The sequence below is a fragment of the Fusarium graminearum genome, chromosome 3 (genome assembly GCF_000240135.3).
Source record: "Fusarium graminearum PH-1 chromosome 3, whole genome shotgun sequence".
Taxonomy (NCBI): domain Eukaryota; kingdom Fungi; phylum Ascomycota; class Sordariomycetes; order Hypocreales; family Nectriaceae; genus Fusarium; species Fusarium graminearum.
The window spans coordinates 6,392,695-6,413,630 of NC_026476.1; the positions used below are offsets into that span (position 1 = coordinate 6,392,695).

Genomic DNA, 20,936 nt, shown 5'->3' on the forward strand with positions numbered 1-20,936 from the left:
CTTCTGTCAGAGCTGGTTTGCCCGTTCCTGCGCTCCTCCTCCACCTCTCAACAACATCTCTCAATGTCCCTGCACAACCTGCTTCAACGGGGGCTCCCACTCCAACAACTCAGCTGCATTCTCTGTGTCCTCAACAACAAGACCTTCTGGGCTGTCAAGAGTTGACTCGGACAATGCTTCTCTCAGCAGCGCCACAACTGTTGCTGCTTCATCATATATAGAGACACCTACCAAGCAATGATCACAACCAACCAGTCAGAATGACTATGATTGACCCTGGGTCTTTGACGAATTACTACCGGAACGAATAGCGAGTTTCATGCTTATCTTTTCTCTCTCTTCATCCCTTAATCTATACCCACATCATCTTTAAGTTTGGCGTCTGTCGGAAACAACAAGGATAGTCAAGTATCTATACTTGGGATACATATCGCATCACCCTCATCAAAGCTGAAATCTTACGGGGCCGAAGTGGGGAGTTTTCGTTGATTCGGTTCGGTTCCGAGGCGGAGCACAATTAGACAAACCCAACAGGAGCCCATCATTAAAACTGGATGGACATGGTCCTTATGGGTTTGGTGGCGTGTTGGCATTGGACAGTCCAATAAATACAAGCTCAAGTTTTCAAATTTGACAGCTTCTTTCGTGCCGTGTTTGACTTGTAGACCCCATAAGATACGCGAGTGGGTGGAGAGTAGTGACATCCAACGGTTCCAACTTATATGTACCATGTCGCTTCAGATCAAGTTTTATTCTCTATTGTCTTTGATTGTTTCATTACCTACTCGAAAATGTTGTGTGATGTTGTCTACTACTTGATGCCTTTCTTGTTACCAAGGACATGCTTCCTAACACTTGAAGTACCATGATTTCACCACCATTGCGTCCGACCATCTCGCATAGCACGGGCCGTCCGATTCGTTCGGATTCTTTCACACATTTTCTATTACTAATTCAGTGGTATCACAGTTTGTCCGTCACTGCCTACATCGTGGCTCAGTAGACATGAAGCTCTTCCATGATGTCCGGGGCCGAAAACATCGGACTAGCTCCCGTCCGACACGGCCCCACTGGACTCCGGGCCGGGTGTCAATTCAATCTCAGCATCAGATCATGGAGAACATGAGCTGTCATGACAAACCAGCATGCTTCTGTTAGAGCTACAGTAAGCTTTATGTAACTATATACCTCATTTTAAGTCGTCAAATTATGAAACAGTAGTCTTTTTGCCGGCCCTTTAGTCCAGAGCTCAGAATGTATACAATCATGGACATAACAGCTTAACATTATCCCTTAGACACTCAAAGTGATGAAAGCACAAGTCACATCATATGTTATCTCTCTCTCAAATTCCTCGCTGCATCCATCCTATGACCTCTACAGTGCCTGAACTTGGGTTGCAATACTCTATCTGGCCGTTGCCTTGATACTGTAGTTTCGCATTACTAACACCTTACATCCCCCAGTTTTTGACGTCACCCCATCTTGTTTCAGTCTCATGACATCCTGACTATCCTCTCCTATCAGCCAGGGCAGTCTACAAACAATCATCAGAAAACTCAATCCCCCAGATCTGTGTCCCTGAATATCCTTCTCTCATCCGAACCCCATTATAAACCCCTTGCGTGAGATCATGCCACATACCAAAGTTGACCCCGCCATTATCGAGGCACTTGGCCTTGACCCCGCCAACGCTGTCATGCACTCCCATGGTGGATCAGGCTTTGCGTCTACCTTCAAGATAAAAGGCGAGAAGGATGGAAACCCAGTAAACTATTTTGTCAAGACAGGCGTGGGAAAGGAAGCAGAGGTCATGTTCAGAGGTACGTTGCCGTTTCCGTATCTGTCTATCATTATAATTCTCTAACACGACTCAACTCAGGTGAACATGCCTCTCTAAACGCCATAGCTGATGTAGTACCCAACTTTTGTCCGCGATCTCACGCTCATGGGGCCCTATTCGACCGTCCAGGCCATCACTTCATGGCGACTGACTTTCTAGATCTGGGCTCTTCAGCTCCTGGTGGTTCAGGCAAGACTCTTGCATCAAAGGTTGCGCAAATGCACACAACGCCTGCGCCTATGCCAGATGGTTATGACAAACCCATGTTTGGATTCCCAGTACCGACATGCTGCGGTTCTACAGAACAAGATAACTCTTGGCGAGAATCGTGGGCTAACTTCTACGCTGATAATCGTCTAAGACATATCGCTCGTCAAGGGGTGCGCAACAACGGTGCCGACCCTGAACTGGAAGAGGCTGTAGAGAAAGTTGCTGGAAAGGTGGTGCCACGACTGATTGGCGATGACGTTGTAAAAGACATCAAGCCCGTTGTCATTCATGGTGACTTGTGGAGTGGAAATCACTCCAAGGGGCAGATTGCAGGACAAGGTGGTTGTGAAGAAGTCGTCTACGACCCTTCGGCTGTATACGGCCACTCCGAGTATGAACTCGGCATCATGTCAATGTTTGGCGGTTTCAGCAATCACTTCTGGAAAGAGTATCATGAGTTCGTACCAAAAGCCGAACCTATGGATGAATGGCCAGACCGAGTAAGGCTATATGAACTGTAAGATCACCCCTTACCCCCAATATCACGGCGTGCTGACTTACATATCCCAGATACCACCACCTCAACCATTTTGCCATGTTTGGCGGAGGTTACAGAGGAGGCGCAATGTCCATCATGAGGAAGCTCATCAACAAGTACGCATAGATGAGAATAATACAGAGCAATGGAAAAGATAGTGTGTTGATGTTCTAAATGCAAAAATGCCGCAACGCCTTGTTGTGCCCGCTGTATAACCCCCCCCCCAAGTCTATATAGCCAAATCCCTTGAAAAATGCAAATGCTCTCTATCCAAAATGCTTTGGAAAAGATGTCTGGTCTGTATCCAACGTTCATGCTGCAAGCATAGCTGGCTGTTTCGCCCTCTCGGCCTGCGCCTCGACCTTTTGCGACTCTGGGAGTTCGTTGATGGGGACATCGGGTAGTCGTTCTGCAGGCACTGGGCCCGCGAGTTCAGCTTCGAGAGCTTCCAGTTCGTCTTCCACCTCTTGCTCATCCTGGTTCGTCATACGCCCTCCAAGCAAATCGCTAACTTCCTAGAAGCGTGTAAGCAAGGTACAGTCTGCAGCAGTACATGGCCGCGGTAACGTACCTGTTGATATGCGATAGCATCTGCCGTTTCACCCATTAACTTCTCTACATTCTCTATACCACCCATCTCGGTATGGATCTCCTTGAGAACCTTGGTACCCTGCTGCAATCCAAACACAACATCCTTCTGTATAAGCGCAAACTCGACGTCCGATGTCAACTTTTCGAGTTGGGCCAGTTGCGCATCCGTCTTGGTCAATAGCGATTCTTGATACTTCTTGCGCCGCAGTGCCAGCAGAGCGCGCTTCTTGTCGCCCTTTGCCAGCATTTGCCTTGCGATATCGGTCTCCTTGTCCGTCAAGACTGTTATCTTTCGCTGGTACTGATGGAGTCTATCGCGTTGGTTTTTCATATCTAGGATCGCCCTGAGAGGGAGTGTAAGCCAATCTGGTCGTGGATGGGCGGTCACGAGCGCAATCGCGGGGAGGAAGAGATGTAATTGATAGGAGGGCCTTACTTGTCCTGGGCTGTGACTTTACTCGCATTCCCACCCATTGTGAAGGTGTCAACGGTGATATTCGCCGCAAGTTATGTGATGGAGATTACTGAAGAGTCCACGCGACAATTGTGGTATTGTCGAAATTGGGATTGGGGTCGGGATTAGAATGTCACTTTGACGATAAGGTAGTGATTGTCACGAGGAAGACCATCGTCATCGGCGCGGGACCGGGGTCCAGGGTCTTATCGATAAGCGAGGCCGTTTTTGATGGACAAAATTCGGAGCCAGCCCGTCTAAGACGAGAGTCTCAAGGCAGTTTCATGCCTGTATGGGGGTTCACGGCATCTATTATATTTTGTATTTTATGACGCTTAGACTAGTGCTTAGGCCTAATCATAAGCCCAAGCCTAAGTCTTTTCAAAATTAGGAAAGTGTAAGCTTTATCCAGATCAGACTCTCAACATATGTAGGTGCCTGTCAATGATGGACAAGAAATATGCTGTGACTAGCAAAGCAACTGCCTGGTCGTTTTCCACGATTTCCTAAGCCTAATGCTCTTCGTTTCTCAGTCTTACCAATATAAGAGTCATAGCAGAATGCTCCTGTCAACCTTATTCTCATGCAAACAAAAGCGCAGCAAGACCTGTTCAGTATTAGGTAAGTAGCTAATTCACTTCTTCTCCCTTCCACTTCTTCTTCTTCTCCTTCGACGGATACAACGCCGCTACTAATTCAAGACCGGCACTGATCTATTGCTTGATAACCTAAAACATTAGATTAGCTTTAGTGAGTATTTAGCCCAAGAGAGCACTAAAACTTTCGTCTGGTATTTTTGCGACCCGTCCGTCTGGCTCATGCCCGAGATCGTCTTCTGACCCACTATTTCTGTCACCCAATAGCACATCAAAATGGACGGGAAAAAAGTTGAGTCTCTGAATCTCTCAACAACGGAGTCAGAGACAGAGAACATGACGATCGGAGCGAAGAGGCCACGGCCGAACCTTCAAAAAGGTCTCGACCGCGACGTATATCTAGTTTTGAAGAAGCTCGAAGAAACCAACGACGGCAAGCCTTTCAAATCGACCACAGCTGTATACGAAGCCATCAAAAGGTCGAATTCTAGCCTTAGTCGGCAGAAGAAGCGCCCTCTCGAAGACTCCATCGATCGCGCGCTTCAGTATCGCAAGGAAGAACTAGGAGGCGATGAAGATTCGAGCGATTCGGAGGCCGCTTTCGAAGAGCCGCCTAAGCCTGACGACGACCGTTTCCTTCTCAACAGGCAAATGACGAAGCATTGGCACACTCCAGCCCAGGCTCCTCAAGACACCGCACCTCAGAGCACTGCGCCTCAAATCCCGAGCGAGGCAGCACGCGTCGTCAAGAAGCGCCGTGTGCAAGAGGACGGAGAGGAACGCTCCGGCGCCGTCACACCCAAGGGCGCATTGACCGATACCGATGCTGCGCTAGCAGAAAAGCAAGAAAAAACGCCTTTTAAAAAAACACCAAAGTCGAGCCGTCACAAGGTTGAGCACCCCACCGACGCAGTACAGATCGGCGGCGTAGCAGACGTTTACACAGAACTCTTCAAGCAGACACACGGCCTCCTAAAATGGCCAGAGCTGTATGCTTCCAAAAATTGGCGCAAGGTGCCGGGTATTCTTCTTTCAGGCCCTGCAGGAACAGGAAAGAGGTCTTTAATTAAATTCCTCGCGTCAAAAATTGAAGTGCCGATCGTATCACTTACCGGATGTTTTGAAGACCCCGAGCGCCTAGAAAGAAGCCTAAACGATGCAATCGAAGAAGCTATGAGGTTAGCCCCTTGTATCCTCTTCATTGAGCAATTGGAGTGGCACATGTCGAATCCCGGAAGCAAAAGCCACAGCGACAGTCAGCGCCGGAATGTGATTCAATTCATGCGACAGATGCGACGGATCGAGGCGGAACAGGACAAGGATAGGCATATTCTTGCTATGGCCACAACGTCACGAATCACTGATGTCGACCCTGCCGTTTTAAAGACAGGCTTGTTTGAGCGCACAGTCCAGATGCGGATACCAGACCCGGAGGGCCGCGAAGATATCCTCAGACTGGTCACGAAAAACATAAGCTTATCTGAGGAAGTCAATTTCAAAGAGTTGGCCAAGATAACACACGGATTTGTCGGAGCTGATATCGTCAATGTTTTGACCATTGCAGAGCAAGAGGCGGCAGAGCGCCATATGGACCTCAGCCTGTGCCAGCAACACCTCGACCAAAGGTTTTTTACGGATCAGGACCAAACACTCCCGGACCTTATGGAGCTTGAAAACGTGCTACCGTCCGGACTCTTTCCCGAGCCACCTGTTATCCCCCTGACACAAGAAGACTTCAAAAAAGCCATCAAGAACTATGTGCCTTCTCTACGAAAGGACGGTTTTACAGTTGTGCCCAACATCACTTGGGACCAAGTCGGTGCCCTCCAGGCCGCCCGCAAGCAGCTCGAGCTGTCTATCATCGGTCCCATCCGTGACCCTGACCGTTACCGTCGTCACGGTCTTCGCCGCCCAGCAGGCTGCCTTCTCTGGGGTCCTCCTGGATGTGGAAAGACGCTTGTCGCGCAAGCTGTTGCCAACGAAGCCCAAGCCAGTTTTATTCTTATTAACGGGCCGGAACTTCTCAACAAGTATGTCGGTGAATCAGAGCGCGCCGTACGTGAGCTTTTCAACCGCGCACGCTCATCTACCCCCTGCATCCTCTTCTTTGATGAGATGGATTCCCTTGTCCCCAACCGTGATAAAACCTCCAACGAGGCTAGCACTCGCGTTGTCAATGCTCTCCTTACCGAACTCGACGGTGTGCAAGACCGCACAGGTGTGTACGTTATCGGCACGACCAACCGCCCAGATATGATCGACCCTGCCATGCTCCGTCCCGGTCGCCTCAGCATCTCCCTCTTCCTCGATCTGCCGTCCCCCAACGAGCGAGTTGACATCCTGCGCGCTATCTATCGCACATGTCATCCCGATGCAGCAGCTGCCGAGCTTGAGAGGCTAGAGGCTGTGGCTCACGATCCTCGCTGCACTGACTTTAGCGGTGCTGACTTGGGCGGACTGCACGAAAAGGCAGCCGAGAGTTCACTCCAACGGGAGGAAGAAAAGGCAGATATGGGCATCGACGAGGTGGATTGGGAATATGCGTTGTCAAGGTCGTATAAGAGCGTAACGAATCCAGAGACATACCGCAAGATGGAAGCGAAGATGAAAAAGACACAATAGGTCGGATTATCTCAATCTTATGAGAATCATGTCCTAAGCTCGCCTAAGGGTATAGTCTAAAGACTTGAGTCTAAGAGCATAAACTAATCTATCATTTTCGTCCCTTATGCCTGCAGCCCAACTTTTCCAATACCTGAAATCCTATTTAGATAGTCAAGCACAGCCACTCACTCACTCATGTGGCATGTGGCTTAACTTCTCCAACTGTCAATGAAACTCACATGGCAAACCAGGGGTAAAAAGCAAGATCTCCAAAAAATGAGACAATATTTCCAAGAAATGAATAAAACGTTCAAGAAAGTAACCACACCGCCCGCCGATCGCCGCAGGTCCCGCACATGCCGACCGGAGCAACGGAGTGCCGCGGAAATAGCTCGGCAACCACCACCTTTTCATGATAAAACCTGTAAAATAAACCACACCTCGAGTCAGCAACAGAAATGTTGGCATCCAAGTTTTAGGGTACAGGAATAAACAACCTAAGAAGTATGATCTAAGTAGCATAAGCTGATCTACTAACGATTTCGTCCCTTATGCTTTCAGTGCCCAATTTTATGATATCTTGAGGCCGCTCTCATGAATAAGGAACTGGTGACCCATATTATCTATGGGTCGCTCGGCTATCGGAGGGGAAAATTAGGAGATGGGCTAACAGTTAATGGGATTGTAATTCACGCTTCTAAGATTGGCTGCTCAGGCTGAAATCAGACACTTGTCATGATGGTCACAATGTATCAGAGTAAATCGAGGTAGGAGGTGAGAATTTGAGATGCTTTTAATCTCTGTCTAATCGTAACAAAACATAATCTCTGAATGCAAAGAGGCGGACATTTTATGTGCTAATGTCTCATGTCATTCCCGTTTGCCTCATCCAACGCCGGGCTTTCTTTCAAAAAAGTGTATCGGACGGAGACGCATAAAGAGGAGATAGGAATGGGTAAAGCACGTGGCATGTCTTAACAAGTGCTGTGTAAAAATCTATAGTACAGTCGCCCCTTGGCGGTTCCCATCTATCGAAAGTCGTAACATTACACGCGATTTGTAGTCGCTTATTTGGTGGAGTCCTTGAGGTAGCTGGTAAAGAGTTAGTGGTTGTCATCATGGAACAGGCATTGTTGGGAAGCTTACGCAATGAGGTCGTTGCGGTCCTTAGCCTTCTTCAGGCCACCGAAGGCCATCTTGGTACCGGGGATGTACTTCTTGGGGTTCTCGAGGTACTCGAAGAGAGTGTCGTCGTTCCACTCAATACCCTTCTGCTTGTTGGCATCGGTGTAAGAGTAACCCTCGACGGAACCGGTCTTGCGGCCCCAGAGACCGTGCAGAGCAGGTCCGATCTTGTTGCCACCATCCTTCTCAACGGTGTGGCACTGAGCACATCGGGTCTTGAAAAGGTTGGCACCCTTCTTGATATCGCCTGAGGAAATTTGAGTCAGTACATGAGTCGGTTGGTTGAGTGAGTTGGCGAGGCCGAAGCAGCAGGCAATATGCTATTAGGAGCAAAAACGGATACAGAGAGAACCGCTATGGTGATTGAAGATGTCGCACGAGTGTGGTGGTGTGCCTTGGTCGACATATCGTGGTCGCAGGAAAACCTGTTCTGAGTAAATGACGCAGGCAACAACATGGTCAGCTGCCACAAAGCTGAAAGGTGACTGCTGCAGTAGTTGTTGCCATTGTCATGAACCCAGAATCCCTCGACAGACAAACTCAAGTCGTGATACCGTATCGGCGAAGCGTCTCTTTTGTCTCATGTTCCTCAATTGACCCCAAAAAAAGCTGTGCGCTGCCGTCCAGCGCAAACCAAGGAAGCGAGCGAGTGTAGTATGAGAAAAACTTACCGCCAGCCATTGTGAATGTGGGTTATTGATTAAGGAGTTAAAAGTAGTAGTGGTTACAACAAGGGGCGTTAGCCAAAGACGTGGAATAGATCGTTTGAGTGTTGAAAGTGTGGATGAGGAAGGAAGAGAGAAAGAGAGAGAAGAAAAAAAGTCCCAGACAAGACAAGAAAATAAAACTTTATGACAGCATGACACAACCGGGTGAGGATCGCTCGTTTCTTGGAGCGCCACAGGTGGCTGAATGGATTTACAGCCAATCACGGGCCAAACGTAAGTAAGCCGGTCATTCTCCCCCCCTGCGCTCAACGATTGTGGCTCCGGGTAAAGTCGGACCACGACTCTAAAGGTGGATCCCCATCGGCGATGTTCATTGTTCCGGGGCATCTATTCCATGATAGCCTACGTGCAAGGGCCTGTGACCAAAAAAAAAATTGATTCATCTGCTGGGATAGAATCTGGGTTCAGGTCGGTCAGCCAAGTCCTGCTTTTCCCAGGCCAAGAACGAGCTATACCGATAAAGGCTTAGCCTCTCCCCGTCAAAAGAAACAGGAGTGGATCCTCCGTACCGGACCTACCAGACGTAACGGCTTCGGAAAAAAGATTCTTCTGGGCAAACGTGAGGGCATCACGATACCACCACCACAAAGAAGCTCTAAAGCTACAGGAGGAGAGAAACAAGAGCGCTTTCTTTTATGAAGCTGTATATATCGACAATATGACAACCCGCGCTGTCATTCCTCGCTTCCTACTCCCTCTTCAGGGCCCTCTCTGGCGTGGCTTCAGCATCCCACTTTCTCAGAACAGCATTCGAATTCGCTTCGCCTCTAGTTCCTCAAAGGACAAACCTATTGTTCTCGAGAAGCCCGCTCGCTTCAACCCTCCCTCTCATGGCTCTCGTCTCAAGAAGGGCAATGTTCCCAGGCACTACGGTCCTGAGCTGACCGCATCCGAGGTCGCTGTTCAGAGCAGGAAGCACTACCCTGGCATGATGGCCCCCGAGGGAACATGGGAGCACTTTTTCTGGCACAGCAAGATGCTGCATACCTTTATTACCATGGTACGATCACACCTCGAAGCTTTATTAGCGATTAATGCGCCTTGCAATTACATCACCAACTAACATTTGACAGGGAACACTCTTCGCCCTTGGTATTTTCACATTCTTTTTGAACTACGCCTACAATTCTCCCTACAAGGAGCTCGTTCCTCCCATCTCGGATCTCTGGACACATCCCATTCACTTCTTCGTCGCCTGGAAGCACGTAATTACGCTCCACGAGCAAGACAAGGCCATGAAGGCTAAAGAGCACCGCACCAACCACCTCGACGATGTTGCCAAGCGCCGCCTTTTCATGAAGATGCATGGCATCGAGACCAAGGACCCTGTGACTGTCATGTTTGGCAAGGGCGAGGAGGAGCCCAAGCCTGAGCAGGAGGCTGCCGTTGAAGCAAAGCCGACACCCAAGATTGAGGCCCAGGACAAGGTCGAGGAGCCCAAGAAGAAGTGGTTCGGTGTCTTCTGAAATCTGTAAAACAAAGGTCAAAAATTCCGCATGTACCATATATATTTGTACCATAGCGCTCTCCATTTTACGAGAATCATGAGTTGTAAGATGACGTGGAATATACAGCCTTGCGAGGCCTTGAAGTTTTCTACCATACCCATACCATAGCCTAAAAATACGTAGTATTATGAGAGCTCGACACCCTCCAAACCATCCAGAACCTCGTCTACAACGCCACCCTTTTCCAGCACAGACTGTATTATACCATCCATTACTCCAAACTTGGTTCCACCTAGTGGTGCCTTCCAGACGCCCTCTGTCGTTTGAGCTTCGCCCTTCTGAGCCGAGTTATTCGTGATATGCGGTACTCCAGGTGGGGTCAGTCTCGATGGAGGATCGACGGTTCGAATCGACAGCAACTTGAGCTCGCGGCCCTTCTTATCAACATCCATTTCACCGTCTGCCTTGATTTTTCGGACTTCAGCCACGGATACAGCCAGCGCACTCTCTGCGACAGCGAGTTCCTCCTTGGCAGGGTCGAAAATGGTGTTGTCGCCAATCGCAACAACCAGGAGCGTGATGGGTGGTCGTGATCCCTCTGCTTCAGCACCATCGCGAGGGTACAAAAAGGTTGAAGACTCCCAATCATCGTCAAACATCGGGTCCTCGTCGCCCTCAGACTTGAGTCGGGGCAGGCGCGTAGCCAAAAGGGCGAGATGTGTTGTAAGGGAGAGTAGCGGGAGAGGGTATGACAACGGAGGGGATATTAGAAGAACCTGCACTATCAGTTAGTAAGATTTTCTCCATCATATCGCGATTCCACATACATCAAGGTATAGTCTCCAGTGAAACCGCCTGTTGATCCTCAGCTTCTTGGCAAACTCATTATCGGCCAACAACGCCTCTCTCAACATCTCGGCCAAGAACACTGTGGAAGCTTCATCATCTCTCTGACCAGGGATCTCTACTGCCAGCTCAAGCCAATCGTTTCTTGACCTGTCTTGGTCATCGTTCTGCTCCTGGCTTCCTCCTGTCTTTTCGATCTCAGCTTTGACTCCTACAATGGCCTCTGTGCCGTCCGCGAAATGCACGCGCGCACTACCATTCGTGCCAGGAAGTACACCTGTCTCAGCTGTCAAGGGACGGAATTGCGTAGGACTGCGGCCATCGGGTCGGATTGGAGGGCGTAGAGAGAGCGACTGATGCAGATATGCGAGTTCGGCGGGCGAGAAGAGGTTTTGTTGTGACGCCATGTTGATGACAATGGCAGCGTATAGCCAGTTGTTCAGCTAGTGCAAGACTCTTCTAACAACAATGCGACAGCAAGTCAAGTTGCTGGATTAAGAAATGCGACGTGAAAACGGCAATGACGCAGGTTTTTGGTGTTGAAAAGGCTGGTTGCTCACCGAGGTGAATGATAAGATAAAGCAGAAAAAAAGTGTGGTGGGCATACTGGTTGGAGATGGCGGCGTGATAGCTGATGAAGCATAGCTATGTGGCCAATCACAGGAGCGCATCTGACGATCGATATATAAGTACTACAACGTTCATATAAGTTACACTTCTTAAAATGTTTAATTAATACGAATCTTTGAGTCAACAAACGTTCTCTATTCTTTTCTAGGTGACTGCCTAACTCATGATATGATTCACCATATGTCATTGTAGATGCGCGGGAATGATTATCATAAGCAAGCACCATAAAACAAGATCAGGACACCGTGAGCTAGATTCTTTTCCAAATTGATATCTCCTTTACCGTCGTGGAGCAAAGTCTACACAGATTCGGTCCATCAAGTCTGGTCCAGTTGCAGCAACAAGCTCAGCCACTGCAGCCTTCAGTCCCGGGTGCTCCTTAACACCACGTTCGTCCCAGCTGACAAGGTCAGAGGTTTCATATAACGGACCTCCAGGAGCGATCTTCAAGGCAATGTGATCCATGTCCCAAGTCGCCGCTGAAGCGATCGGAGGAATGCCAGGCATCCCAGAGGTAAACAGCCAGTCGCTATCCTCTTCCTCGCCAGGACCCGGAGAGTCGGGTCCTTTGGTCTCGGTGCTGTCACTCGTCTTTACCTCCTCGTTGAGCACTGAAGGCTTCTCACCATCACTTTTAATAGCATGTTTCTTCTCTAGCGAGAGGCTCACAAACGGCTTCTTGTCGAGAAGATCCAGCATGCCTCGATCCAATGGATCCCAAGTCAATGACTCGGGATCAAGAACGAACTGTGGCGAGTAGTCGATCTTGTACCGCATCTTGGAGCAGCTGTGTATATAGAAGCCAGGATACCACCAACCGTAGCCCTCTTCGATAGCCAAGGCAATCTCGTACAACGCACCGAGTTTACCTGGTGCATGCTGGTGTATGCTTTCGTGATAGAGAAAGTAGACAGAGCTTACACACTCTGGCAAAAGGTCGAGAACACCAATGGCGACCAGCTTACCATCCAATCTATAGCACTGGTGGTAAGAACCTAGGCGACGTTCACGCCCATCTGGTACTACCATCGTCTCTCTCCTCAAGGGCGAGCTGCAGAGAAAGCGCTTAAATCCACTCTTGCTTATTTCACTCGGAGAATCCTTGTGTACCACCCGCTGATAGTTTTCGTAAATGGCAAACTTCTCTTCTGTAAAGTCATCGTGTTCCAAGGTCACAACCAGTTTATGCGCAGCCTCAGGGGGCTTTTGTACGTTAGCATCCTCAGCTTCATGGATTCTCTCAACAAGGTCGAAGTGGTTGTCGCGCTTCTTGGCCTCGTCACGTGACCTGGGGTACAGTCGGGAAGCCTCCTTTGTATACAAACCTCCCAAGACAAATTTGTTGAATCTGTTGATAGTCTGCCGCTGATCTCTAGACGGTTTGAACCGGGTAGAATCGAGACGGATAGTATAATGAGGGCAGCATGACCGGCGTTGGTCAGGTCGGTACATGAGTGTACCTGAGCGTCTCCAGCATCTGTCCAAGAGAATTTGGTAGAACCCTGGGCTCAGCGAAGATGTTGAGGCGTAGTAAGAGTAACCTGTTACCCATGTATGAGTCAGCCTTACATTTATAGAATGGGGTCACTTGAGATGGCTCGCTGATTGTGGGTAGAGTGAGAGACCAGGTCTGCACCTGCGTTGTTGCAAATGTCTCATGATGTAAGTGAAGACAACTTCGGTGTGATCAGAGGGTATGGGAGAGATGCAGGGATTTTGTTCACGTTTTGACTGACTCTTGCCACGACTTCCACAGTAACCACATCTTGATGATCTAGAGTATCCTGAACGATGGTTAGCTTTCGTTGGAGAAAAGTTGTGAACAGCGATCGCGTGGGGGTGAGTGATCAGATTGGATGTCTGTTGTCAGATGTCATCTGCTGGGCGATGAGGCGTGCGTGGGGGGGATAACGGCATGTCTAATTGGGAGTAGAGGGCCAAAGCAGCAATTGATGCTTTGTATAACACAAGACACCGATGCTAAGAGTAAGCCTCGTCATATGGTGATATCATCTCGATGCCATGTCAAGCCCTTGCTTGGGGATATCAGTTTGGCCTGCCATCAACTTGTTGTGTAGACTTGCACTAATGAATGGCACAAAGATACAAGTGACAGGAAACGATAGAACATAAGAGTTGATGGATCGCATGTTACAGATTAGAAGCCGCAGACAAACCAATGCACGATGACAACTCTCTAACCAACATCAACAACAAACCCATGACTACATGGAATGTGAGGCGAGAACTCATGTAAACGAGTCAAAGTACCCAAGGACTATCAATATTGACACTTGACGGTAAGATAAATCCCTAGCGTCGAGCATTGACATGCGGAACCGTAGGGCATGAGTGTGATCAACCATTAAGGACGGGATTGGCAGCTGTTACCAGGCTAAATTGAGGGTCGATATTGACGTGGGAATTGATATGGATATGGGTATGGGTATGGGCATCGAGCGACTTGACCCGGACGGGGAAAACGGGGGCGCCACGGGGACCGGCCGTAGCGGAGCTCAAGCGCAGGCGCCGACAACCAACGACAAGCCGGCATTGGACCACGGGCACGATCGGTTGGAGAAGAACGTGGGAATAAGCACTCACCAATTGGCGAAAGATATTCATACTGCAACGACGCATCTCCAGGGATGCGCATATCGTTGGGTTCCATCGCCGACTACACAACCTGGTGCTGTGTTGCTGAGGCTGCGTTTGGTAAAAGTGCTTGTGCTCTGACAGCGAATTACCGGAGACGGGAAGGATAACGGTGCGGTGGTAGACAGACGAAGAGCGCCGGAGCCTTTTTCTTCAGCTGTGCCAAGTTGGACAGGGAGTTTGTCCACCAGGCTTGCTCAGTGTATTCCAAGACGGGCAAATGAGTGCATGAGGTAGATAGTTGCCGCGTACGGATGTCAATTCAAGCTCAAACGAGATGGAGTCAGAGAGGGGCGGATTCCCGAGACCTGGAGAATGGAGGGGGCGTGTGAATTTGTCGAGGCGAGGTGCGATCGCGTGCCTACCGATTCCCCTCTTGAAAGCAAGGGCAGACAGACAGAAGAAAAGGGTGCGTAGCGTGGGGTGTTGTGCCGTTTCTGACAGTTGGTGAATTGACGATTAGTTTAACTGGTTTTTGGCTGCAGATGAATGATGACGAGACGTTGGCTGCGGATGATATCCAGGGATGGGCACTGGAGGTCAGTGATCGTGTGCGCGCATGTGCAACAGAGTCAACCAAAATCGAACGGCTTCGATCTAACTTTAGATGACTAGACTAGGGTGGTCAAGCAGGGGTTTGAAAGCTCCCAAGGACCTGACGGGTAAGGGCGTGTAATGGTTTTGGCGTAGAATAGACCAGACCGTTCTGTAGTTGAGCAACGGTTTCAAGGCGAGTACAGAGTACTAAGTCAGTAGCTGCACGGCTATGGTCCGATGTCGAAGGCCTGACTGATAGGAAGCTGCGTCTTGTGTTCGGCAACAGCTCGAGAAACAAACAAGATATGTTGATAGTTCTAAGAGAAGATGGAAAGGAAAGAGAAATACCGGAGCTTTTGAAGATGATGGATGAGATCTGCCAGCTCCAACCAAGGCAGTAACCACTGAGAGTTGCAACTTTCAACCTAATGGCGGGGTTGACCCTCTAAGCTGCCTGACTGCATGCCACCTCACTCAAGCCCTTCACCTACAACCCAGATCCATGCTGAGGAGTCTTTTTTTCATGTCCTTTTTCTCAATATTTGATCTACTCATATCAATCAGTTACAAGTGTTCATATTAGTCCAAGTAGTACAAGACGTCTATGAGTTGTGTCTCATTCTGCTGTGTACATTATGAGTCTGCTTGCTGCCACGACCTCTACTGACACGCTAGGTAGTTATCTGGATCAATAGATACTATATAGGAACCAAAGGGAAACAATAGTAGTAGCCAGTCTGTTTGCCAAGTTTGTTGCTTCCTAACTATATATCTAGAATTCGCACACGTATGCCTATGACATTGTATAGTATCTGGGATAAGACATCGGATTGTTCGAGACCCAGTTCGTATCCAGTAGGAAACATTCCGGCCTCTCCAGCATTTACAAGACCAAATTTGTAACAAGGCTGAGTTTATGCTACCAACCTTGACGAAGTCATCTCGTCTTATTCTGGCAAAAGGACATGTCTGTTCTGGACAGAGAGGATGAGATGAGATTGGAGGAAACGATTGCCCTGACCCTCTTTGGCCAGTCTATCAACGTCGACAATTTTAACCTGCCAAGTCGGTACAGCGAAGTACATACATACTAGGTAGTATTCGATTATTCCTTGCATGCTGCAGCTCAACTCATGTGTAACGAATGGGATGAAACGAAAAAGAAGAAGCCTACAGGACTAGCCTCGAGTCGACGGGTTCCAAGCCGGGATAACGAATCAAGGTGTCGTACGAAAACCAGTGCAGGCATTTCTGCACGTTTATTGTCTCTTGTAACTGGCCCAGGGCAGACTCCATCACTCTGCAGATTTTTTGCATTTTTCTGGACTTTTTTTTTGCCTCGCCTGGGGAGAATCACGGCACCAATCTTTTTAACATCCGACTTGCGGGCCTTTTCTCGGTGTCGTCTCCGAAATCTAGTTGTAGAAAAAAGCTGCACTAGAGACGCTACGACTCAACTAGTAAAGGATATTGTTGAGGAGAAAGAAAAGTCTACAGTGGAAACAAACGAGCTAGATATATTAGCGAAGCGGCCAACTAACATGACGTCTGTCGAAGTAGGTACTGCAGGTTGAAAGTGTTGTGATTGAAATGAATACTAAAAATTAGGAAGCCTGTCGATTAGACTTGAGTCCAATTGGATGTTTCCATGGGTTATCCGCACTGCACTTCTGCCACTAAGACTTCAACAGAAAAGATCGAGGGCTCACGCCTCGCTTTCACGATGCTCCATCCCACGGATGGACCCAATGCTTGCTTGCTTCCTTGAGCTACGGTTATTCTACCCCTCCCCCTCGCACTATGCCCGTCCTACCGTTACTTATTACTGTTGCTGTTGCCTCATGCATCGTACGTCAGGGTTGATGTGTTACAGCGTGTGAGCTATTCTGTCCATGGGCGACGATGGACCTATCATTGTGGGCATGTGAATTAAGAAGAGGCCCAAGTCGAAGCTGTCGCGAGTATGAAGCTGCACCCTGTATCTCCATTGATCCAAATGTCAATGTCATGGGGGACCCCACGCTGCAAGTAAACAAATGCGCGTGCTTATATACTAACTCGATACTATTGAGTGGGTGTGTGATAACAATGCAGCATGTTTCTTTTCGAGGCTCAATTGCTGTGCAGTGCTGTGCAACGAAAGGCTTTTGTTGTATGTATTGTAATGATTCAGGGCTGTCCTTGATTGGCCACCTACAAAATGCGATATTACTCTCGGACCAGGTATCGTAACTACACGAGTTTATTTATGTATGTATTTCTTTGGTATAGTCGAGCACAATAGCTTTGAGGCTTGAACCTAGTGTCTAATATCCCGGATACTGCTGCTCCAAGAATTCCAATGGAACGTTTGTTGGTGGCACTATGCTGCATCTCACTCCATCGCAATCCACAAGCTGAGTTCATGTGGTTTTCTACTATTCAGAAATCCAAGCATAGCAATCTTTGCTCTGTCGGGTCCATGTCGTGCACTATAACGGGAACATGATCTCCCCCCATGTTACCAAACATCAATGGTCCTGCATGTTCACTCATCACTCTTCTCGATCCTCATGGCTTTTTTTGATTGGGAACTCCCAAAGAGGCGTGAACCTGCCGCGTAGATGGAAGAGAAAGCAGGCAAAAGCCTCCTAGTGATACATATCCCATTCTGTCACTGATGCACAAGCAACCCGCACACCCCTACTGCATTTCTACCAAGTGCATTGTGGTAATACAACAGGTCAACCTTGCACCGTCTTGCAGTAAATGAATGGATGAAGATGCATTTCAGGACTGTCATTCAGCTAATTCGGCTATTAATGGTAACAACGGGAGATAGGTAGTCAGCTCATCTCAATTGACAGGCCTTGTGGAAATGGTACTGTGAGGTGTTCATTTAATACTGTAATTACTGACACCAGTACTTAATTTACTTGCCTCTATTCTTTCCATCGTCAGGTCATGGAAGACAAAATTAAGGAGTCAGTCAATGCTACTATAGACCGGGTTTTAAGGTTGTGTATTCTGTAAACTCTTAATCACAGAGGTAAACTCTCCTGAATATCACTGGGCAGGTACCGTCTAGCATCACCAGCCGGGCCTCTACCCTGTACTTTTGACTCTCGATCGTTCAGTAGCCTCTTAATCACTAAACATTTACACAGAAAGTCTGGCGTTCGTAGTTGCCCAGAGACGACTCTGTCTCGCCGATTGTCTGGCTGGCAATCGGCAGTTCTGCCTGCGTCTCCGCGTCACGATCGATTTAAGCTCCTGCTCAAGCTATTTATGCCTTGGAGTGGTCGCTGCAAAGACAATGGCGTTAGACGCTCAACCACTCGAGTCAAGCCTCTTCTTTCATAACTCGGCCACGGTCAACCAGGAAATTAATGCAGCAACCAGATAGGGGGGTTACCTTCGTATCTCCCATCTCTTCTCATCAAAGTTTGCCTTGCATCGGTTGACCCAGAGAAACCCTCGGTTCCACACTCTCTTCCACCGCCCGCTCAATTGTAGGCAAGCGGACACATAACGAAACCAAAAGCTGTCCGCTGCGTTGCCGAGTACAATTCCACCAGTCTAGGCCTAAAGCCCACTACAAACACTACTTGCATCTCAGTACAGATACTGTACAGTACTGTCTGCACGCTACGCCTACTCCATTAAATCCAAGCAAGGCCTAGCCAGGACAGACGAGGATCCAGCTTTCACATCCGCCTCCAGTCCCTGCTTGCTGTCACTAGCTCCTTGAAGGCCTGTCCGCCGAGCGCCCAGTGCTTCCGGTACCTACACGCCCCCCATCCTCTCTGCACTCTGCACATACATTAGCAGGTACATGCCCACGTACAGTGCAGTGCTACGGTACGTACCCTACCTACTAACCCAGCAACTTACCTGCTCTGCGGGTTCCGCCAGAGACAGAGATCCGCCGAGTTGCCCCCTCGAGCTAAACTTGGGACGTTTTGCGCGTGCGCGCCCACACCTCCATCATCTCGCAGTTTATATCACATCGCCAGCCCAGCTCTCTGGAGCGTCTGGGCTCTCCCCGACCAAAAACTAAGCACCAGCACCTTCTGGCGCAGGCCACGGCCATTTCTGTCCTCGATTTCCCCTTCACATAATCACCAGACTTCAACTATTACTCATAACAAACGACAATGATGGCTCCCAAGGCTCTTTGAAAGTCACCCATCCGCCCGTCGCAAGTTCTCTCTTTCTCGACCCAGGGGTGAACATCCGTTCTATTCCGTTACCTCCGAACACCTTGGAGCTTTCGTGTCCGCATCATCGCTATCTTAGACTTGCGAACCTCTTCGATCTTGTTGTTGTTGGACCAAATTTCCCCGACATTACTCTCAATTCCCGTCTTCCGTTACCCGACTTACCACTAACATGTCGAGTTCTGCCTCTGGCGACTCAGGCGGTGGCCGTTCGATGGAGTCACGAGTGGGTAGAAGCAAGCAACGTGAGTCTTTTACCCTATGCGCTATGCATGAATTATTGTCTAGACATGTTTGTTCGGCATGTCCGTTCATCGTTCATGTTTCTATGATGGCTTTTGTCTTGCCGTCGTCTATTCAGGCTCCATTTATTGCCCGTTTCATGGTGTGATGGTCACTCTCATGACTTACCACCAATGGTCGAGCTACAATCTATTTATTGCCATCCCACATTGTTTCATCAACGCACTTAGGGTTTTCCTACTGACATGTTGTTCTTGTCACAGGCTACAACACTAAGGGTGAACGACTCGTCGCTGGCATTGTGCCTCTTACGTCCGATCAAAATTATGTGCTATTAATCCAATCAACACGACGCAAAGGTTGGGTTTTGCCTAAGGGCGGCTGGGAATCGGACGAGACCTGCCAAGAGGCTGCCGAACGAGAGGCTTGGGAAGAAGCTGGCATCACTGTGCAAATAAGTTACGACCTTGGCGACATTGATGAAAAGCGTGCGCCAAAATCGTCGTCAAAAGATCGGTCAAGATACCACTTCTTCGAAGGCACAGTGACCGGCGAGTTTGACGAATGGCCCGAATCCCATAAACGAGAACGCCAGTGGTTCACGTTTACACAAGCTTGGGAGGCATTGTCAACGAGACCGGAGCTCCAGGAAGCATTGCAGCGGTCAACTGTGAAACGTCAATAACCGACATTTCATTTTCACAAACCAGGCGGACTTGGTAGCTGCCGTCCTTGTTAAATATCGAAGGATTCTGCTATACGAGGTCTGCCACCGACCGAGATCTTGGTGATGCCTGGACAATGTCACCAAGACTCTGCCATTCTCTCATCATGAGAGGAAAACACACGCTCGATTTGCGAAACCATGGATCTGAGCTTTAACGCTCTATTTCCCAATCTCCCCTTTTACAGTTTCCTTCACAGGGGCTTTACACTGTGCATCCATCCAAAGGCGTTTAGGCTGGACTATGATAGAGTATTTGCTTTCTTTCTTACACTACTAAGAATTCGGACGGGATAGGGTATCTGAGCGGCGTACTTAGGTGTAAGCATTGAGATCAGAGGGTTCTTGTTGCAATAACACGGTTGGGACCGGAAAAGCGTTACAGAAAGGTTGGCTGCTATCTGAATCTTGCTTTTTTATTATCTGGCACAGCCCCAGAACCAACATGATGGGGAGGCGAGTATGCACGCAATTCATCCCTTAGAATGGAACGAAACCTTAGTAACTCGCCTGGTTACGGTGGAGTTGAATAGACTTGGCGAATTCCCTCACTCCGGCGCATCAGAAAGACTTCAATTCAAGCCTTGATGCATGCGAGAAGAGAGACCAGATAACGACCGAAGAACAGAAAAAAAAAGAGAAACCCGCTGCCGAACGGCATATAATGACGCACAGTCTAAGTCACTGCTGCAACCTCAGGCGTACACTAACGTACTAAACCGTAGTAGACCATGACCAAGGCCCTGTCATGAGTGCTTATTTGTTTCGTGCTCCCTGTCTTCTGTCCGACATTTTTATGTCTGCCCCGCCAAGAGTACATGGAAACATGCCCCTCCTTTCTCATTCGCCCCTCCATAACTTGCCTGGCTTGTATCATTCGAACCTGCCCCGCATTGAGATCAGAA

At 48.8% G+C, this 20,936-nt stretch overlaps 10 protein-coding genes across 10 annotated transcripts; 6 read left to right on the forward strand and 4 right to left on the reverse strand.

Moving 5' to 3' along the window:
* Positions 1-1,633: 1,633 nt before the first annotated feature.
* FGSG_10884 (uncharacterized protein) lies at positions 1,634-2,717 on the forward strand (the record flags this gene model as incomplete). Its single annotated transcript, XM_011327200.1, has 3 exons — positions 1,634-1,823; positions 1,883-2,570; positions 2,624-2,717. The coding sequence occupies 3 exons, from the start codon at positions 1,634-1,636 to the stop codon at positions 2,715-2,717; spliced, it is 972 nt and encodes a 323-aa protein (XP_011325502.1).
* A 185-nt stretch (positions 2,718-2,902) lies between these two features.
* Positions 2,903-3,656, reverse strand: FGSG_10883 (uncharacterized protein; the record flags this gene model as incomplete). Its single annotated transcript, XM_011327201.1, has 3 exons — positions 2,903-3,106; positions 3,163-3,493; positions 3,619-3,656. 3 exons carry the CDS (start codon positions 3,654-3,656, stop codon positions 2,903-2,905), a joined length of 573 nt encoding a protein of 190 aa, XP_011325503.1.
* Positions 3,657-4,508: 852 nt separating this feature from the next.
* FGSG_10882 (uncharacterized protein) lies at positions 4,509-6,960 on the forward strand (the record flags this gene model as incomplete). Its single annotated transcript, XM_011327202.1, has 1 exon — positions 4,509-6,960. The coding sequence occupies one exon, from the start codon at positions 4,509-4,511 to the stop codon at positions 6,852-6,854; it is 2,346 nt and encodes a 781-aa protein (XP_011325504.1). The 3' UTR covers positions 6,855-6,960.
* Positions 6,961-7,598: 638 nt separating this feature from the next.
* On the reverse strand, positions 7,599-8,812 carry FGSG_10881 (uncharacterized protein). The gene is made up of 3 exons (XM_011327203.1): positions 8,693-8,812; positions 7,983-8,268; positions 7,599-7,928 (listed from the first exon to the last, which is right to left on the reverse strand). Exons 1-3 carry the CDS (start codon positions 8,700-8,702, stop codon positions 7,904-7,906), a joined length of 321 nt encoding a protein of 106 aa, XP_011325505.1. The 5' UTR covers positions 8,703-8,812; the 3' UTR covers positions 7,599-7,903.
* Positions 8,813-9,407: 595 nt separating this feature from the next.
* Positions 9,408-10,215, forward strand: FGSG_10880 (uncharacterized protein; the record flags this gene model as incomplete). Its single annotated transcript, XM_011327204.1, has 2 exons — positions 9,408-9,749; positions 9,823-10,215. The coding sequence occupies 2 exons, from the start codon at positions 9,408-9,410 to the stop codon at positions 10,213-10,215; spliced, it is 735 nt and encodes a 244-aa protein (XP_011325506.1).
* A 167-nt stretch (positions 10,216-10,382) lies between these two features.
* Positions 10,383-11,450, reverse strand: FGSG_10879 (uncharacterized protein; the record flags this gene model as incomplete). The annotated part of the gene is made up of 2 exons (XM_011327205.1): positions 10,383-10,978; positions 11,021-11,450. 2 exons carry the CDS (start codon positions 11,448-11,450, stop codon positions 10,383-10,385), a joined length of 1,026 nt encoding a protein of 341 aa, XP_011325507.1.
* Positions 11,451-11,952: 502 nt separating this feature from the next.
* Positions 11,953-13,125, reverse strand: FGSG_10878 (uncharacterized protein; the record flags this gene model as incomplete). The annotated part of the gene is made up of 2 exons (XM_011327206.1): positions 11,953-12,542; positions 12,639-13,125. 2 exons carry the CDS (start codon positions 13,123-13,125, stop codon positions 11,953-11,955), a joined length of 1,077 nt encoding a protein of 358 aa, XP_011325508.1.
* A 978-nt stretch (positions 13,126-14,103) lies between these two features.
* On the forward strand, positions 14,104-14,994 carry FGSG_10877 (uncharacterized protein; the record flags this gene model as incomplete). Its single annotated transcript, XM_011327207.1, has 3 exons — positions 14,104-14,388; positions 14,814-14,867; positions 14,944-14,994. 3 exons carry the CDS (start codon positions 14,104-14,106, stop codon positions 14,992-14,994), a joined length of 390 nt encoding a protein of 129 aa, XP_011325509.1.
* An 836-nt stretch (positions 14,995-15,830) lies between these two features.
* On the forward strand, positions 15,831-16,439 carry FGSG_13900 (uncharacterized protein; the record flags this gene model as incomplete). The annotated part of the gene is given in 3 exon segments (XM_011327208.1): positions 15,831-15,944; positions 15,960-16,092; positions 16,327-16,439. The coding sequence occupies 3 exon segments, from the start codon at positions 15,831-15,833 to the stop codon at positions 16,437-16,439; spliced, it is 360 nt and encodes a 119-aa protein (XP_011325510.1).
* Positions 16,440-18,909: 2,470 nt separating this feature from the next.
* Positions 18,910-20,536, forward strand: FGSG_10876 (uncharacterized protein). The gene is made up of 2 exons (XM_011327209.1): positions 18,910-19,309; positions 19,571-20,536. Exons 1-2 carry the CDS (start codon positions 19,237-19,239, stop codon positions 19,990-19,992), a joined length of 495 nt encoding a protein of 164 aa, XP_011325511.1. The 5' UTR covers positions 18,910-19,236; the 3' UTR covers positions 19,993-20,536.
* The last annotated feature ends 400 nt before the right edge of the window (positions 20,537-20,936 follow it).

What these genes read in the sequence shown, in the direction of transcription:
- FGSG_10881 (XM_011327203.1), bottom strand. An exon ending in GACCGCAACGACCTCATTGC is followed by an intron (nt 7,929 to 7,982) that starts GTAAGCTTCCCA and finishes ACTCTTTACCAG; the next exon opens with CTACCTCAAGGACTCCACCA.
- FGSG_10876 (XM_011327209.1), top strand. Translation starts at nt 19,237, where the DNA reads ATGTCGAGTTCTGCCTCTGGCGACTCAGGCGGTGGCCGTTCGATGGAG. An exon ending in AGTGGGTAGAAGCAAGCAAC is followed by an intron (nt 19,310 to 19,570) that starts GTGAGTCTTTTA and finishes TTCTTGTCACAG; the next exon opens with GCTACAACACTAAGGGTGAA.